Below are 13423 nucleotides of genomic sequence, written 5' to 3'. Positions count from 1 at the left end.
TTTGTTTCCATTGTCTCCAGTTGTGGTCCACGAGACTCACACGTGAGACGAAAACAAATTATTTTATAGGTAATATTTTGGTCACGTAAAATTATTTGCTAAATTTTGAATGAAAGTAATAAACTCAAAAACACTAAGCGAGGTGATATTTTAAAATAACGTTTTTATGTTTAATTTGTAGAAGCAATTATTTTGACCAACAAGAAACGTAATCTAACTTACTTGATATTTACTTTATATAATTTGCTAATCTTCAATAGTTAATGAGCTTATGAGTAAGTAGCCAGCAGTAAATTCGCAAAAGTAATTAAAGTAATGTGAGAATTGAGGAGGTCGTTAGAGAGGGTAAATGTATTCTTTTTTCTTAAAAAAATATTTTACATAACAACAAATAAATTTCTTGCGAATAGAAAGGGAGGGATGGAATGAGGTAAGGGACTAATGGTCCTTTCTTCTCCGGTGAGCTCCTTGAGCACGACCTGCGAAAGGGCCTGGACACACCTATGGTCAAGTATATTCTCATATTTTGCCAACAACGGAATTGTATCACATTATCCGTGTAAGTTTTTTGTTAGTTTAACTTGACCGACCGCCTAACTTTTCCTAAGCATGATGTTTATATAAGTATGATGTATCCTTCTAAAAAATATTTACGTCCTATACGGAAGAGTTTGCAATGGAGGTAAAAACAAAAAATAATAGATAAAAATATGCTGAAAATACTTAAAGTTCGATAATCAGAAAGTTTATATTTTAAATAATGTTTTACATTTCCGGTTTATTTAATTGTCTGTCTCAAATTACATTATCTAAACAATGAAATATTAATAATAAATAAAAATGTTTTTAATGATGTTAATACATAGAAGAATTATAATAACAAAAAAATAAATTTATTAAAACGTGTAACATGAAAAATCTTCACAGTTTACATTAGTATATAAAAAAAAAAAACAAAAAATATAAATACAGCGGCTAATTTTTAATAACCTCTGACATGATAAAAGTTTTTCAATGAAAAATTACAATAATGTTCAGATTCAGTGTCGTTTTAATGAACCTTTAGGATTCTTACAACATTTACCGAATATGCCAATATCTTTTTTAATTTAGAACGTTGTTCAATTTAAAGAATTTCCTCGGGGCACTTTTCATTCTTTGCTTCTTCTCTTTAGATCAGCTCTGATTAAATAACGTGTACAGTATACACGTTAAAATTGAATACGTATACACTTTTTACATATTCAATTTTCTTTCATAATATGCTGGAAAATTGTAATATTACATTACGTTACCTAAATTATTTATGAGAGTATTTTTGAATACATAATACCCCAACTTATTATTTTTAATATAATTTGATTATGTGTAAAAAATTTCGTTAAGGAGGTTTGAACACCTAAATCTTTTTGTCAGCATTATCGTTAAAATTTAAAAAAATTTCTCTAAATGAAACTAAACTCATAAAATCAAACAATCGTCGAAGTAGCGAAATTTGAATATTCGTAAATACTATCAAATTTATTTTGTTATAATTGAATTTTGAAATACAGAAGCAAAACTAAGGGGATCAATGGAGATAAATTGTACATCTAAACTTACTTTAGTCGGCCAAATAGACTTCCCCTAAAAAGAGATTTGGATTCTTTTATACATATTATTAAACTAAATTTTTTTTAAATTATATTAATTTTTTTTAACCCAATTTTGTCTATATAAAATAATTTTATTTTCAAATTTTGGAAATCCTGCGTTTTATAGTTTTTATCGAATTCATTATGAGTATTTTATAATAGTTTTTTAAATAATGAATTTGAAACAGGAGCGTCATTTCAGATTATGTTAAAATGGGGTAAATTTATGACCGGAACATCATTTCACTAAGCCGATCGCTTTGTTCGCAATTTATCTCCTATAATTAAACCAATTAAGTAATTTAATATAAAACATTTATTTTTAATGACTTTTAGATTTTTTTACAATTTTAACATAAAATTAATGTATAAAACGTATTTTTTAAAAAGTTTTTGCTAGTTTGTAGACTTATTTGGAAAAATATAACACTTCACAGTCATGTTATTGGACGATGATTTTTAAATTATACAATTTATTAAAAGTTATTGAGGAAAAATTATTTTTCTTTTCCAATAATATTTTTTTTGAATGACTAAAATTTGAATTTTTTCTATACATCATAGGTTATGTTTATATGACCGGTATGGCTTGGCCTAGTATGAGTATAGCTCGGGACCGGTTCGTACAGAAAATTTTAATTTCCTAGTTCCCCCCCACCCACCGAATGACCCAACCCAACTGATTAAAAATAAACAATTATTGTTATAACTAGTCTTCGATTTGTTAGATACATAAATGTATGAAAAATATTAGTATAAAAATGATTTGAAAGTTATTAAAGCATAGTTGTAGTTTTGCAAAAACTTGATTACTAAAATTTTTATAATATATTTTTTGTATACATACATTCTGAAAAGCTCAAACAAATCATCCTAAAAATTAAAAAAAATATCTTGAGTATTGCAGAGACAATACCCAAATCTTTTTTTTTTAATCCTTGTTAATTTTATAAATCGAAGTTAATTTATGTAATTCATTTTTCTTTTTTTGGTATAACATTTTCAATATATTCTTTTAAATTGACAAAAATATTATAATTACAATGATGAAAAAAAATATCTTCATTTTTGCTTACCTTTGACGATTGAAGTTGTTCTACAGCTTTAGGAAATGTATTTATAAAATGATCTTGATAACTTTTTCGTAAATTATGAAAAAATTAGCTATTTTAAAGTATGATTTTGAAACAAATTTCATTCCTTTAAATAAATATGTGTACAAATGACCCATAATTTCTATTAAGAGGCTTCTGATTTTTGGTGTTAATAATTGTTCAATTTGTTTGCTATCTGTAATGTGTGCTAAATTGACTTGTATTTAGTTAATTGGCCAAATCTGATTAAAGTGATTTATTAAAAAAAAATTATCACATATTCTAGTATAAAATTTTTACTCTACATCTAATTATAATTATATTTATTTAAATTAAAAATGTTCATTATTATTAATATTATATAAATTATTTGAACAGTGAAATATTAATTTACTAGGCTCTTCCTCAGATGCGAGGCTTTAGGGGTTGATTACTCATTCCGGTAGGAGTTTCTGGCTGCACCGTAGACAATAAGTGTTTTGTAGGAAAAATATTACTTCAGAATCAGTAAAGTAAACAAAAATATATTAAGGAATTTAATTAGTAAATTAAAGACGCGTGACATCCGTAGGGCCCCGACAGCCTAGGAGATTAATATAAAATAACAGATTGCAAAATAATATTGAGAATTCATACATTTTCTTTGAGGTATCCTTTAATTTTCACATATACATGCAAAAGCTATTTTTATATAAATAATAAATTTATTGTATGAGATATCATGATAAATATTATTGTTGTTACACATTGATGTCATCAATATTTATAATGAAAATCCAACAAAATGAGTTTCTTGAATTATAAACTCTGTTTATATTTATTTAATATTATTTAAATTAAATACCTGCTTGAAACATAATATGTATAACATAATATATTAATTTAATATTATTATTAATATTATTTATAATAATATTATTGATACAAAAATATCAAAATACATAATTGTATAAAATAATAATAGACTACTAAGAATTTAGCAAAATACGAATGAAATAGGTAATTTTCTAATCATAAAATAGAATTTGTAAATACAGCGTTATTTATTTTATTTGATGAACTATCGTAAAATATACACAATATATTTCAATGAGCAGACATAAAATCGTATCCTAATAAAAACTATGTACAATAAAAGCTAATAACTCGATAAAAAATCAACAGATTTCTACGTAATTTTCAAAGTACTCTTGGAACGTCTATAGACAAGATTTGTAAAAATTTCAGGTCTTAAAAACGACAAACTTTGGCGGCAGTGAGCATTTTTCTTTAAAAAATCTGATATTTTTACGATAATGGAGTGCTAAAAAAAAATTTTCTGTTATTCCTGAATAATGGCCCCGGTCTTATACATAAAAAAAATAATTGAAAATCAGAGCTCATTAAGTTATTTTTCCAGTACAAGCTAATTATTTAATGTTTTATTAAATAATAAGATATTACAACAAATCAGAATATTAAATTATCAATACAATGTATTTTTGAAATATTTTATCTTGGACTTTTTACAATACCAATTTTGACGGTTTAAAAAAATAATTTTACACTAGTATTATGTTTTTTATTATTTTAATGAGGGAATATTTCAAATGATTATTGGGATATTTTTTTCTATAAATTTATTATATGGGTATGAATAATACATTGCAAACATGTCAAATTTTCAATATTCATTAAAACTAATAAATTGATATCTCTATCATAAATATTAATACTTAAAAATAATTTATCGCCCTAAATAACTTAATTTTTGTAAGGAACATAATATGATAAATGTATTTTATATAATACATTTATATATTAATTTGATAAACATATTTATCATATTAGTATACTATTCATCAATTTTAGAAAAAGCTGTAAGGAAAAGTTAAAAGGTAACTTATTGATAGTCTTCTTTATATTATATTATTTATATTTATACTGGTTACCCATTTTATTAAATTTAAATTAATTCATAAATTAAATTTAAATAAATCTAAAATCAAAATAATTTTCATTTTTATCTTTATTTTGAATTAGTAGTAAAGATTTTATATGGTGTCGATTTGGCTAATTTTTCTGTCAATTTTACTACCTCATGCCTAAATTGTTCAAAATCCTTTATAAATAAAATAAATATATAAACATACAGTATAATATTTATATAAGTATTTGTATAACTTGTAATCGTCAGATCAATATACCAATCACGAAATATGACTTTATTACGTTTATTTTTAATGATTGAAATAATATTGCGTAGTGATCAATTAAATAAACACTTAAAATAAAAAAAATTTCGTTTAAACATGACACTTTAAATTTATCACGCTGCAGCTTTTTATTTGAAACGATTATTGCTACCATTTATTAATATTAATATATTAAACCTATTGCTACCATAATATACCTATTAACCATTGGAGGTATTATTTATCTTTTAGTGAAACAATTTAATGCATTTGTGATAAGGATTATAAACTTATGCATAAAATCCTATTATTTACAAAAAGACTTTTATAACCTTGATAATTCATATAATTGTTTCATAAATATTAAAATATTTTAATAATTACAAATTGTTTTTATTTTAGTAATAATTTTTAGGTGAAATGTTATGAACATTTTTGGGAATATAACATTTAAATTAGTATATACATCTTTATTATATCAGGAAGAATGTATGATTTACCCGGCAAAAAAAAAAAAAGGGCTAACCATAGCTCACATTTTTAAGTAATTTTTTTTTATGGTGAAAAAACAGTTAAATATTTAAGTTATTTATTAATTATTTTTACCATATGCAATAAAATTACGTTTAAAATAAAAAATAGTTATAAAAAGATATTTGAAAAAACTGAACAAATAAAAGTTATAATAACGTTAAAATATTTTAATTTTTCGATAGAATATATGTAATAATGTTTCAAAGTTTGAGTAATTATTGGTTTTTATTATTTGGTTTTCAAATCTCTAAAACTAAATGAGTTAAACTTAGATATTCATATTTTTTTACAATATATCACATTTTAAATTAGATTATAGATTTATTTAAACCGTTTTCATCGTTACAATACAGTATTTAATTATATATATTTAAATTCATAATTTGACACACAAAAAAAATTATCATATTTACAGGATGTTCAATATTTTGTCGAAATTGAAGAATAGCATTTAATTTTGATCGAATTAAAGTATTAATAATCTAAAAATATTAAAGTATTAGCTGTAATTTTATTTTCAATTTAAATAAAACGTTTATATTATTTAAATGAAATTATTGTTAAAAGTGTTTTATAAAAATTATTCTATAATTATATAAAATAATATAAACTCGAAATATTCAAAAAAACACTCAATCCTTCGATTAACTCCTTTAATCCTAAAGAGTATAAAAATGATCGAAAATTGCAAAAAGAGTGAGCATCTTCATTACAATAGAAACAAAACAAATAATAGAAAAATGTTCTATCAAATACTTAATATACTCAGCAGAAGCAATAGCTGTTCTTAAAGCTATCCAACTTACAGTCGACGAAGAGCACTTACACTATATCATTCTATGCAATTCATTGAGCTCCATCAACAATATAAAAAATATCCATCATCAAAATGACATTTTATCCCTCATTAACAAGAAATTTGAAAAAGCCGACACTAAAAACAAACCCGTCACAATTCTATGGTTATATAGGTATAAAAAGGCCATGAAGACGCCCATAAATACGCTAAAATTGCAGCTAACGATCCAAATGTACCACCTTTACTTAGACTTATACCATCAAAAGCATTAAAAATAATACAATTTAAAAATAGCACAAGCTTTGGAACCAACAAACCAAAAAGTTGAACCCAATTAGGTCAACGGTATTACAACGGACAAATTTTAACCTCAAAAAAAAAAAAGAGAAGTCGTTATAAACAGACTACAAATTAGTCACACAAAACTTACTCACTGATATCTCATGTCAAAGGATGACCTACCAGATATTCCTTTGAACCTCTACATAGCACTCGGCCTCAAGCTCCCAAAAAAAACAAATTAATGTTAATGTTTTTTAAAACACTAGCTGGTACAACACAATTCAATATTATGTAAATACGGTACAACTTGAATATTATGTAACATTGTATTATTAATATTATAACTTATGGCCTTTGCTGTCAAAGTAGTAAGATCAATAATAATGATGACATAATATAGTAAAAATGTTTTTGTAAACAACTAATGTTACACACAGAGAATTTCAATGAGAAAATTTATCAACACAATATGGTGATAATATAATTTACATCCTATAAAAAATTATTTGATTAATAATAAAATAAACCTGTCGTAGGTAAAACATTTATATACTTTATTTATATTGTTTACTAAAAATAAATTATATAAAGAGGAAGACACTTGCATATGCTCATTCTAGATCTACCAAAGTTTTAAACGAGTAATTTTTCATATCGGTATATTTTTACAATGAAATTTTACCCGTTTACTTTAATATCTATTGTAATTTTCATATTAAAACCAGATGAAGGAATTTATTGCAAAACTTATTATGTGGAATATAAACATTACATTAAAATGGTGGTGAATCACATTTATTCACGAATTGAATTATATAAAAAACAAGATTCAAATAATACTATTGATATAATAACAAATTTACAACTAAAGAAGAAACTGCTTAAATTCTCAGTAAAATACAATTATACAATAAATGTACTCAATTACAAGTACAATGAAATAGTACAGAAATTCCTTGCTTTCGTAAATGTTATCCTTAGTAAATGTCAGAAATATCATAAAAATAAATCAACAAAACATTTTATTCCTTATGTAGTTCTGCTCCAAGAAGTAGTGAAAAGTTCCAAAACGTTGTTTGAAAATCTATACAATGCTATGAAATTTATAAGCTACATAGATATTAGATTTTTGTTTTTTGGAAGCGTCGTGCCGCATGGTATAATTGATGAAATCGAATTTATATATCAATACGTCCTAGAAAAAAGTGAAAATACCAGACCTCTTGATCTCAACAAATCACCTTATGAAGTCTGTGAAATGAATTTTGAGAATTTGAAAAAATTTCATTTTGAAGCATCAACAAGAGTAGAAAATTTTTTTAGAAATAGTAATGCCTTGAACTCTTTTATACTATATGATTTAAAAAAAATTCAAACTACAGAAATACCTACTGACACTAGAAATTTAAGAAAAAGTACACTTCAAAAGTTTTTCAACGATATTACAGAAATTTGGTACAAAAACTTAGGTTTTGAACAATTTCTTAATCCCATAATAACTGAGTAAGAATTTCTACATTTAAATTTATTTCCTAAATTCATATTTGTTTATACATAGTTAAATATGTTTTTTGAAAACACAAGAAATTTACTTTTAAATCCTTAGCTAATTATTGATAAGACAATTTGTAAAACGTATTATAAGTAATATTCAATGGCTCTAGTAAAAATTTGAAAAAAAAGAATCATTACGAAATCAACAGACAAGTTAGTTGGTTTGTTGAAAATAAATAATTACTATCGAATAAGATTGAGTAACGACGACCTTATTTTGGTGTTGTGCTTTTGAATAATTTTTAGTGGTATTTTCTTTGGTAAATTGTTTTTTAATGTGGGTTTAAATTATAAGTTTAAAAAATTATTATTATATATGCAATAAATCTTAAACATAACCATGTTATTTATTCAAAAGTATTTATTAGCTCCTAGAAGCTAATAAAACGAATACTCTTAAAATATTATATTTTTAATTTATCAACTCAAAAAAATTCTTTGCCAAATTTCATTTACTTTTATTCTATAATAATTTAACACAAAAATTTTACATTTTTGCATAATTTATCTAAATGAAAATAAAACAATATCTATATATTTAATAATATTTAAACTCATATCATCTATGTATTCATGTAATAATCAAAAACAATTTGTTTGATATAGATTCATACCTCCAATAGATCCAGATACAAATCAAAAATATGGAATTGAAGCTCTTGATATTATTTGTAAGGAACCCGGTTGGAAATCAATGGAGCACATAAGTATAAATTATTGTGAAAAACAAATAAACGTAAATCGTATAATAGAAGACCCAATTAATAACCTAAATTTTCGAATAAAAAAAGAACATGTAACACAATTATTAAGATGCAGGTTTACAGAAATGATGAATATCTATCGTACACTACTATCTGCTATGTTGACTGTATGTCAAAAAGTTGCATTTTACTGTTATTATAACTGTTTGGTTAAAATATTTAACTCATTCAAAGAATCCAAAATAATGCTTGACGGATTTCGTAAAGCTTTAACTACTTTAAATAGATCATCAATATGGAGTGTTAATTTTAAATCTAATTCGAGTTTACAAAACATTTTTAAATGGGTTACAGGTTTTCTCAATTTATTGGGGAACAATGATTTCTGTCAAGATAGCTCTATCATTATATTCGATAATAAAACAATGAAAATAGTTGATAATCTTCTAACGAATTTTCAAATTTATTTTAACAGCTTCAGTGAGCATTTACGTTATGATATGAACAAAACAAACACTAGGTGTTATATAAGTAAACCTTTTAAAAATGATGAGGCTTATATAGAAGAATTTAAGGATTCAGCAAATGTATTAAATAGTCCAAATTCCGAATGGGTACAGAAAATTATTCTTCACGCGTGTAATTATTTTGATAATTTTTGTAAAAATGTTCACAAATCTTGTTATGAAGATCTGGGTTTCGAAAAACTTACACATTGCCAAAACAAAGAATTAGACAGCAAACTTAATTATTTTACTGTAGATTTATCTACTTAGCCTCCATTGTATCGTAAAGGTACGAGTATCAACGAGTTTAATTTGAAAAGTATACTTGATCAAATTATTACTTTAACTAATAATTTTAAATTTCACACGTATAATTTAATAATCATTTTTGAAATCATTATTTTGGTTTAGTTTCATTCTAGTTTTTTTTTTTTTATAAATTTTCTGTTATTGTTACAGTCTTCACTAGCACACTTGATACAATATATTATTAAAAATATTTCACTATGTTATAAAAATATACCGTTTTATAGCTAATAATAATTAAAGCCATTATTTGTTCATACTATTAACAATATTAAAATAAAAAAAAAATAAAAATTTATTATACTTGTATATTGTTTAACGAAAAAATAATTAACATTTTAAAACGTGTTTAAATAGCATTAAGAATGTAATCAAAATTATGATATAGTTAAAGCAAAATTATTTAAAGTTTTGAATATTATTAACTATCTTAAAATTAATACCAATGCCTAATTATGTAAATATTTTTAATGAGCAACCACTAACAAGTTAGTCTTTTCGGCTCTATCGACTTTGGCATCGCCGTTTTGGCGATAATACACAAAATTAATAAATATTATTTTATTTAAACACAATTAATTAAATAAAATAATAATTTGGAACACTAAATAGAATAAATATGAATAATTTTCTATTGAAGTATCAAAATATTGATAATATTTAAAACTTTGAATAAACAAATAATTTTAATTTCAATTACTTTATTAGTTATATAAAAATAAACATTGGTAAAATTTTGAAAAAATAAATAGACGAACATATCATAAAATTTACATATATATCCAATAAAATAAAAGAAAAAATAAATAGATGAATAACTATAAAATTTTTGCTCTTCCGAATAATATTATTTCTGATATTTATTCATAGATGATTTTTGTTGTATTAATATTGTTCCATTACTATTGCATCATTACAAAAGTCCAAAAGTATAGGGTTATACTTTTGTAGAGTATTAGATTTAACCTTGTGCTATTAAATCGATTGGTCTAAGAGTGAATTTAGTTTTTAATTAAAATATCATCAAATTAAAGACTGTAAACATTAATTATTTAAACACATAGATTTAAAACGTATTGATTGAATAAAAAATAAAAAAATAGTGAAATTGTTATAAAATATTGAATGTAGTTTGTTGTTCGGTATAGTCGAAATTACATTTTTTTTTCTTATAAATGTATATGACAAATTAATGTTTTGTTTTCAACTCAAAAATTACAAAGTTTCATATTTTTTTTTAATTATTGACTCATATTCATAGAAGAAATTTAATACATTTTACAAAAAAATTTTTAAAAAATTTGAATGAGTTTCAAACAAACTTTCAAAAACTTTGAATGAGTTCCAAACGTATAAACGTGTAGGAAACAGTATTTATAAAAACAATTTAATAATTTAACAAATGAAGGGTCGGCGGGAATAACGTGCTATGTAACATTTTTTCCCATTTCATTTTTTTGTGGAATAACGTGCTGTGAGTCTATCTCAATATATTTATAGAATTAGATATTTGATTATGTTTAAAGTTGGAAGAACGTGTTACGTGCAGTCCAAATAATATTTAAACGAAATAACATAAGTAATTTTGTTTTTACTTGATACTGAACAATTTACAAATTGTTAGCACGTTATTCCCGCCGACCCTTCAAATGTTATTATTATTATAATAAAATTTTTAATAATAAACTATTACATTTATAACTGCCTTTTTATTGATAAAAATGATGAACGACGTACAACATTCTACGTACATTGTTTTACATTTTCAGATTTTCTCGCACTTCTGCTAAGTACAATTTTATTAATGTTATGAATTTTTTTTCACTATATTTATAATATTGATATAGTGGAAATAATTTCGTGGTATCTTTATGCGTATGAAGATTACAAGTACAATATGTATTAAATAATTCTCAAAGAAAAATGTAGAATATTATTTTTTCGTACGAAAAAATTTTAACTGATATTTAATACCATTCAAAATTATGTATATATCAAAGTTAAAATTTTCGACTATTAACATATTTGTTAGGTTCATTTGTTGTTTTATGAGCAAACAGAAAATTATGCTGCGTAAATCTAATGATAAATAATTAAAGAAAAATCAAATTTGAATAAATGTTGTCAATAATTTAAAAATTGTTTATTGTAACGTTGATATAGACAATATTATAAATATTTTTATATTAAACGTTTAATATATTTTTTTTAAATTAATTTTAAGTACATAATAATTCATTGTTAAATAAATCATTTTATTTTTCAATATAAGAATCAATTATTATATCCTATTATATTTCTCAATGTCATATTCTTTGTTAGTTTTTTTCACCAACTCCTTTAAAATGTATAAAAAAAAATATAAATAATAATGTAATATAAGAATTCAATATTTTTTCTTACTCTTAACCACTTTAGTTGTTTTTCGGCAATATGACATAAATTGATAAAATTTTCTTGATTGTTTTTTGAAAAATTATCAAATACATGATTAGACATTTTCAATAATGATTGAGAAGTGAAACGCGTTCCTTTAATAGCAGTCACGTATAAGTTTTGTGCTACTCCTTTTATTAGATTGTTAATCTCTGGAGTTAAAGAATTTTCTAAGTCTTTTAAAACCTGAAATATGTGTCGAATTAAATAGTGGTCTTTTTTTTTTTTAATTGTATCCAAAATTAATTGTAGTAACACTTAATGAATAAAAAAAAAATCACTTGGATTTTATCCTACTTTAATGTTTTACTATTGCACAAATAATACATTTATAGTACTAAAATATCAATTTAAGTGAAAGCAAAAAAAATGCTTTACATATTTAAGATTTAGTTGAAATTAAAAATTCAAAATCGATTACGAATCTAAAAAAGATGCCACCTTATGTAACTTCATTTTAACAAAAAGCTTATAGCCATCATATTAGTATATTAGTAACCCAACTATGAAAAATCAACGGGAAAATAAAAAGAAACAATCCAGAATACCTTATGTCCTCCATCTTCTATTTTCCTTAATGTATTTTTAATATCATTTTTAACTTCATCTTCATAATGATTTGGCACCAATGATTCTAAGTTGTAACCTATCGATTTTGTTATTTCTTCTATCAAATTCCCTACCGCATGTTTAAGGTCGTCCAAAGATCTTTCAAAAACACTTTCATTCGACCAAACCTTTAATAAATGTATAATTAAATTTTACGTATAAAGAATAATTTAAACAAATGTATTGTACTTGTTTGAGTTGTAATGACAAAATCAATGTAAAAATTATAAAATATGACTTCATTACGTTTGTTTTAGATCAAATAAACTATAACGTCGTGTTCAAACAAATAAATATTTAAAATTAATCGTTATTATAAATATGGTACGTTAATTTTATCAAGCTACAATATTTAATTGTAAACGTTTATTATTGTTATAATATTATATATACTCCAACTAAGAGATATTACTTATCTTAAACACTGACTAATCTTAAAAATTTAATTTATTTTTCATCAAATGAAATTTCCGTGACGTAATTATAAAATCATATTTCTTATTACACCATTTTAACAAATTATTAACCATTGACCATTAAATATCACAGATTTAGACAATTTTTAATTATCTACTAAAATATTGAAATCTGTTTAAAATAATAAGTAACAATTTTATCCTCCAGGATATGTTCGGACATCTTCTGGTAACAGAACCACAAAATTTTATTTATAAAGTTATACTACTTCAAAAAAGGGCATACAAGATGTTCTAAATTCAGTTTACATGCTTTAGTCAGTATATTTGTAACGGAAAGTACATTATCTAAATATTTTCTAATTGCTAGAAATA

General features: G+C 23.3%; 2 protein-coding genes across 2 annotated transcripts; one reads left to right on the top strand and one right to left on the bottom strand.

The window, feature by feature from the left end:
• Positions 1-6085: 6085 nt before the first annotated feature.
• LOC126902440 (uncharacterized) lies at positions 6086-10134 on the top strand. The gene is made up of 2 exons (XM_050679715.1): positions 6086-8020; positions 8678-10134. Exons 1-2 carry the CDS (start codon positions 7188-7190, stop codon positions 9549-9551), a joined length of 1707 nt encoding a protein of 568 aa, XP_050535672.1. The 5' UTR covers positions 6086-7187; the 3' UTR covers positions 9552-10134.
• A 1687-nt stretch (positions 10135-11821) lies between these two features.
• Positions 11822-12999, bottom strand: LOC126902447 (uncharacterized). Its single transcript, XM_050679734.1, has 4 exons — positions 12822-12999; positions 12572-12760; positions 11991-12209; positions 11822-11925 (listed from the first exon to the last, which is right to left on the bottom strand). The coding sequence occupies exons 1-4, from the start codon at positions 12873-12875 to the stop codon at positions 11869-11871; spliced, it is 519 nt and encodes a 172-aa protein (XP_050535691.1). The 5' UTR covers positions 12876-12999; the 3' UTR covers positions 11822-11868.
• Between the last annotated feature and the right edge of the window lie 424 nt (positions 13000-13423).

The sequence above is a fragment of the Daktulosphaira vitifoliae genome, unplaced genomic scaffold, assembly GCF_025091365.1.
Source record: "Daktulosphaira vitifoliae isolate Bord-2020 unplaced genomic scaffold, ASM2509136v1 Scaffold_3, whole genome shotgun sequence".
Classification (NCBI taxonomy): Eukaryota; Metazoa; Arthropoda; class Insecta; order Hemiptera; family Phylloxeridae; genus Daktulosphaira; species Daktulosphaira vitifoliae.
This window is presented reverse-complemented; position numbering and strand designations above follow the sequence as displayed.

Excerpts from the sequence above, each read along its gene's own strand:
- LOC126902440 (XM_050679715.1), top strand. The coding sequence starts at position 7,188 with ATGAAATTTTACCCGTTTACTTTAATATCTATTGTAATTTTCATATTA. Across the intron at positions 8,021-8,677 it reads CTTAATCCCATAATAACTGA|ATTCATACCTCCAATAGATC; the intron begins GTAAGAATTTCT and ends TGTTTGATATAG.
- LOC126902447 (XM_050679734.1), bottom strand. The coding sequence starts at position 12,875 with ATGAAGTCATATTTTATAATTTTTACATTGATTTTGTCATTACAACTC. Across the intron at positions 12,761-12,821 it reads TGTCATTACAACTCAAACAA|GTTTGGTCGAATGAAAGTGT; the intron begins GTACAATACATT and ends CATTTATTAAAG. Across the intron at positions 12,210-12,571 it reads TAGAAGATGGAGGACATAAG|GTTTTAAAAGACTTAGAAAA; the intron begins GTATTCTGGATT and ends CACATATTTCAG.